The following is a 5809-nucleotide window of genomic DNA, read 5'->3' on the forward strand; positions in this document are numbered from 1 at the left end:
AAAAAAAAAGGAACACTACAACAAACAAGGCTTTTCGCAACGGTCAAAAACCGTTGCCATAGGTTGAAAAACCGTTCCCTAAACTTTAGGCAACGCTTTGTTAACGGTTTTTGACCTGTGGTATATGCGGCCGTTGCCAATGCTCAAAGGCAACGGTTTTTTACCTAAGGCAACGGTAACCAAAAAACCGTTGCCAAAGTTATTGGTATAGGCAACGGTTTTGAAACAAAATTTTAAACAACGGTTTCAAACCGTTACTCGAAATGCAACGGTTTTAAACCGTTCTTTTTCATGATACAACGGTTTAAAACCGTACATGAATAGGCAACGGTTTTAAACTGTGGTAGTTTTGTTATCCACAACAGCAACGGTTATAAAGCATTACCATTGGTACCGTTTTTTGGTAACGGTTTTTGAACCGTTGCCATTTTATAGTTGTCTAAGACAATGGTTTAAAAACGTTACCATTGGTGTCATTTTTTGGCAACGGTTTTAACACTGTTGTCCTTTGTAACTTTTGACAACGGTTTTTTGTACTATATAATTTTTTATTTCCAATAGTAGTTTTCTCGTGAATCAAATTAATTTCATTTTTTTTAATTATTTAGAGTCAATAAATAATCTAAACTATTTGAATAAAGTCACTAAAGAAAAATAATTGAACATTTTCCATCAAATTTGACTTATAAAAATTGTTGTAAGATCTACAATCACATTCAAAATACCACAATATATATACTATCATGACAACCTCGCACTATATCATCTAATGTTGCAAAATAACAAAGAAGAGTTGAACTAGCTAAGTAGCAAATAGATTTATCATCATGTCCGATCCATAAGTTCATGACTTTTACTCTGTAACATTTGCTCTTAAAAGTTTGACCTTAATGAAGTTCGATTTCCCCTCCAACATAGTTTTCCTCTAAAAAAAGAAAAAAAATCAAATATAAAACTACTAATAATGTCTACTTAAATTAGCATAATAAGGCCATCATCATCATTGCTCAACCAAAACAAGACATGAAATCAGCCATTAACAAGGATAAAATAGCACTCTACAATTTGAAACCGTTCATTCCAGGCATCAGCAGCAACCAAAAAGTTCAACCTAAATCCACTACAAATCATATATAACTTCCTAACCACCTAAAATCCACTAAGCATGCATAACTAAACTGACTAATTTAACAAAAACTGAACAAACTAATTAAACTAAGAAAATGTAAATAGGGAAATAAATTGAGAACTTGCAGAAGAAGCAGAAACAGAAAATGGCAAGAGGAGGGAGAATGGAGGCAGAGCAGTGTCGACCCAGAGGCGGCTACTGGTGGCACACGGTGGAGGATGAGCACAGAAACAGGGGAACAGTGGCATTTTTGTTCTATTTCTGAAGACAGGGGAAGGCAAAAATGGAAGAAGAAGAAAAGAGGAGAAAGGGAAAGAAGGAGGTGTTTTCTTCACTATTGTCTCTATACAAAGATACTAATTATATACCATCCCTCTTATTGATTTAATTTATAAGATATTTAATTGAAAAAAAAAGAACAAATTAAAGTAACCTATTGAGTTGAATTTGGTCATGAAACAAAACTAAAGTAACAAATTACCAAATTCAATTCACAAATTGGAATTCAATTAACACAAATTTTTAGAAATTTCGGCAACATTCTGGCAGTAAATAGGACATTTCTGAATTTAAACAAACAGCAAAATCAACCCATATGAACTCACTAGAATCAAATCAGCACTAATCAGCACTAAAATCAAACGGCAGCAAGCGAAAATGGCAATCAGCAGCAATATAAAAATTAGCATAATAAGGCCATCATCATCATTGCTCAATCAAAATAAGGCATGAAATCAGCCATTAACAAGGATAAAACAGTACTATGTCAACTAAAATAAAAGACATGGACATATGTTTTAGACTAACTATAAATGATTTTTTCAATCAAGAGCTTATTGCATCTAAAGAATTTCTAGAAGTCAACCACTGCACACATATACAAAAGAGAACATCTCAACTAATCATGAGACTAACAATTTGTATCTAACAAATTATGCAAAGAAGCTTAGGCAATCAATTAATCAGTAAATTTTCTTCACTATTATCTCTTTTTCTGGTTTTAAAGAGACAAACTAAAATAGCAACAAAGAATAAAAATATAAGTAATTCATAACCAGATTTTTTAACAAAAAATTCACTTTTAAAACCAGTTTTTAGAAAAATGGATAAGCAGTTAAGCACAATAGAAAGAAGGAAACTATTACTAAATCCCCCTTTTAAGCAATAAAAAAAAACAGAAAGAAAAATCCCTTTAGTCCTTTACTACATATTATCATGCATATTGCCACATCCTTTTAAATCCCTATTTTCTTTTTCTAGGTAGAATAATACTAATGAAACCACACAGAAATATAATGTAAGGAAATCAATCAAGTTTAGCAACACAGAAATCCAGAACACAATGCACTAACAAAACGTGTTCATCTTCAAATAGACAGCATCATCATATGTTTCATCTACTACACTCTTTCCCCAAGAAAAAATCTAAAACAATTAGTACAATGATGAGTTTTGCTAACTAGAACTCAAATTAATGAACAATGCACAAACAATTTTTGAACAATACAAATTTGAACAATGCACAAACGGCCAAATACAAATTTCCCTTTCTATCTAATTAGCCAAATAAAGCCTCAAAACAGTTTTTGAACAATGCACAAAATAGTCAATGCAATAAAATAATTAAAAAAATATCTTAACTTTTTTATTCAATATTTTTAGAATATTTTTTAGCTGAATCCATTAGTCAGGGTTAGTGTTAATCAACATAGTAATCAAGAAAGTGCTTGTGCTTGCTGGTGCCAGCACTGATAACCTTTTTTATTAAATGCAAAGTAAAAGGGATTATTAATTCTCACTAATGACATGGTTGACAAATTTCTTTCCTGTGTTTTGAATTAAATTGTTGATCTTTTGATTGAATGCATGCCAAGTCATTGATATTATTTTCTTTATGTTAACACTTTAGACTTGTTGCCTAATCTATCATAATTGTTATTGTAGAACTAAACACTGTTTTAAAATTGTGCTTCTTGTTGTTGTTATTATTGTTATTTAGATAACCATTCTTCTAGAGGATTCATTGAAACATTCAGTTACTCTTTAGCATATGTTGGGTAATTTAGGCAGCACATACATATAATTAATTTTATTTCTTCTTGTGGTCTAAATAAAAAATAAAGTGGAATTAGCCCCTGCTATATTTCTATCTAATCTTATAATCTTCATATACAGATACTGATATATTATAGTTTTAGATGGAAATAAATTTGCTACAGGGAATGCTAAATGTGGCAGAAGATTAGGCATTCATGATGAGTTTTGCTAACTTCATATCCCTAAGAAAAAATCAAAAACAATTGAAGGTCTTTTATATAAAATTTAGTTCTGATTAAGTTTCAGAACAGAACCCATGACCAAAATAAAAGTTTTGCTACCTTAAATAACAGACTAACCTAAGCCCCAAGTTCATTTCACAAGTACACAGTCCAAATTCAAACCAGAACAGAAACTCAATCAACATTCAACACTCATCTTGCTCATGTTCACAAACATCACCACTTTCCACAGCCAACAAAAATACCCAACAGCCAATCAATCCCTAACTAAGCAACAGAAATCAGAGAAGAAGACCACTTACCACAGATGACAACCCACAAACGGCCAATGCAGCGAAGCAGCAGCAGCAAAGCAGCAGCAGCGAAGCACAATCCACAATCAGCCAAGATAGTGAAGCAGAAGCAGCGAGGTAGAAACTGAACAAGGGAGAAGCAAGGACACCGTGGAGAAGCGGTGAAGCCTCGGAGAGGGGAGAAGCAGCGACGCCGTGGAGAGACTCAGTGATGCCGGGAAGAAGGAGGCAGCGGCGCCGGGAAGAATGCAGCGATGATGATGGTGCGACGATGGTGAGTGACGATTTGGGGCTTCCTGGTGACTTGTGAGATAAGAGACTACAACTAAGAGCAACACCAAAGACATTTTAGCAGCAGAATAAATGAAATTCTAAGATAAAGTTGTGTTGGAGGTACTTAAATTCAATGGAAGATGTAAAGCTCACTGCACACCAAAGAATCAACAATCTGTTCCATTGTGTCATGGCAAAAGCATTTATCTACAATTTCAATCCTGTAGAAAATGAAACGTAGAAAAAAGGGCTATCTTAAACTGTGAATCAAAATATAAGAAACAAAGTTAGTAAAGAGAGCATCTAAACAGCTATAGGAATTTTTCATTTTCAGAAAACCAGTTTCCAAATCAAAATCAGAACAACATTAGACATGTATCTTCTCAACACACTCTTGCAGACTACAGCATACACATATCAACATGTTCTACCTTACTATCGTAAAATCAAGAAGAGGCACAACCAGTCACACATTTAATCTACAACCAAAATCCATTACATATGAAGCATTCAACTATTCGCAACAATCCAGTAAACTTTTTAGGCATTCAAAGTTTAAAATATATAATTTAATAAAATATTCCCTACCTCGATGTCACAACTCGTGAAAATCACTAAACACAGCAGCTCCATCAGTGGTTCCAATACCAGCTCCCATGAGAGCAGTAGTAGTGATTTTGGGCAGCTCCAGTGCTGGTTCCCGGTGGCTGAGGACTCTGGCAACTTGCAGAACCTAGAGGCAAGGCAGAACAGAGCCGTTTTCCTCAAATCCCAAGTAGCAGCTGCCCTGTTTCCTTTTCCATTCACGTTCCTCTCCATGGCCACGGTGAAATAACGGCGGCACACAGCAGCTCTCCATTCTCCACATGACCTTTTCTCCTTACAGACGCGACAACGAGGCTGGCACCATCAATCAACAACGACAAATGCTCCTTGCGACTTTATGGATGGCGATGGGATTGAACGGCGGCATAGCCAGGATGCAATGGCGGTGGCTCCCTTTCCCTGGCCCCTGGCTCATGCGTTGTTCTTTCTCTCCGCAACATGAAAGTGACAGAAATGGAAGCTTCTGTGACAAAAATGCACGCGACGGCGACTGCAGCGGCTCAGCGACCCCTCGACGGATCCTTCTCCTTTCTCGCACGATGATGGCGACCGCTCAACAGAGGCGACGACGCAGTGGCGTTGCGGGGTTGGCGCAGCTTCTCTTCACCGTCCCTCACTCTCCCTTTGCGGACTATCTTTCTCCTTCGGGCTTGGCAATGACGGCGACGACGGCACCTAACCCGCCGGCGCCGTCCTCTTCTCCTTCCTCCTCTCGTGTCTCTGTGTGTGTATGTGTTACGCTTATGAGTGGGGGGTTGTGTGCTCAGTGAGGGGGGTGTTTAGGGTTTTGGAATTTGGAAATTAGGGTTTTTTTATTTAATTTGGGAATTTAGAGTTAGGAATGAGAGATTTTATAAAAGGATATAGATAAAATACATATTTTGATAAAAATGGGTGGATAGAAATATAGAATAATAATTTTAAAATCTAATATACTATATTAAAATTATTGAAAAATATTATTTATCAATTTATTGCTGAATTCAAATAATTATTTCTAACAAAAAATATATATTTGTTATAACAAAATAATTATTTATAATAAAAATATATAATATTTATTATAAATTTATTTTATTTTTATTTTTCCAAAAATAATATTTGTTATATATTTGCTATATAATAATCAATAATAGATATATAATATTTTTTTAAAATTATTTTAATTTTATTTCTTTATATTAATATTTATTATATATTTATAATAAAAATATATAATATTTATTATA

At 34.5% G+C, this 5809-nt stretch overlaps 1 protein-coding gene across 1 annotated transcript; it reads right to left on the reverse strand.

The window, feature by feature from the left end:
* Nucleotides 1-853: 853 nt before the first annotated feature.
* Nucleotides 854-4793, reverse strand: LOC107637787 (uncharacterized). The gene is made up of 4 exons (XM_088483167.1): nt 4563-4793; nt 4135-4181; nt 3711-4026; nt 854-925 (listed from the first exon to the last, which is right to left on the reverse strand). The coding sequence occupies exons 1-4, from the start codon at nt 4791-4793 to the stop codon at nt 854-856; spliced, it is 666 nt and encodes a 221-aa protein (XP_088339293.1).
* Between the last annotated feature and the right edge of the window lie 1016 nt (nt 4794-5809).

This window comes from Arachis ipaensis, chromosome B4 (genome assembly GCF_059453495.1).
Source record: "Arachis ipaensis isolate K30076 ecotype BB chromosome B4, ASM5945349v1, whole genome shotgun sequence".
Classification (NCBI taxonomy): domain Eukaryota; kingdom Viridiplantae; phylum Streptophyta; class Magnoliopsida; order Fabales; family Fabaceae; genus Arachis; species Arachis ipaensis.